The sequence below is a fragment of the Saprolegnia diclina genome (assembly GCF_000281045.1).
Source record: "Saprolegnia diclina VS20 unplaced genomic scaffold supercont1.90, whole genome shotgun sequence".
Taxonomy (NCBI): Eukaryota; Oomycota; class Saprolegniomycetes; order Saprolegniales; family Saprolegniaceae; genus Saprolegnia; species Saprolegnia diclina.
The window spans coordinates 11,584-12,051 of NW_008246157.1; the positions used below are offsets into that span (position 1 = coordinate 11,584).

The window sequence follows — 468 nt, forward strand, 5'->3', positions numbered from 1 at the left end:
CTCTAGGATTGTGGACAACATATCATTCGTAGACCGTACGGCACAATCAACCTCGAAGGTTGGCATCGACGTCACGAGGTGCGGTTGTCTACGTAAATGGAGACCGGTGTAAACACCAAACAAGGAGTACTGCACGACGTACGCTTGCAAGTTGGGACGCAAAAGATCGACGATCTTGGCCGCCGTCGGACGCCGCGTTGGATTCACCGCCGTGCAATCCGCTGCAAGTGTCGTGACCCACTCCGTGCTCGCATCGGTAGGGTTAGGGTACAGCGTCTCAAGGAGAATCCCAAACGAGTAAATGTCGGCGGGTGTGCCGTAGCGACTTCCGGACGTCAGCACTTCGGGCGCTCGCCACTTGTTGGTACCCGCGCCCGTCGTCATGTTCGTCGTCGCCTCCTTGGCGATGCCGACGTCACCCACTTTGATGTAGTATTTGGACGAGAGGAGGATATTGTCGGGCTTGAT

The 468-nt window shown here is 56.4% G+C and overlaps 1 protein-coding gene across 1 annotated transcript; it reads right to left on the reverse strand.

Moving 5' to 3' along the window:
- Positions 1-41: 41 nt before the first annotated feature.
- Positions 42-397, reverse strand: SDRG_15374 (hypothetical protein; the record flags this gene model as incomplete). The annotated part of the gene is made up of 2 exons (XM_008621545.1): positions 143-397; positions 42-88 (listed from the first exon to the last, which is right to left on the reverse strand). Coding segments are annotated over exons 1-2 (288 nt in total), but the record flags the coding sequence as incomplete, so codon positions are not given.
- Between the last annotated feature and the right edge of the window lie 71 nt (positions 398-468).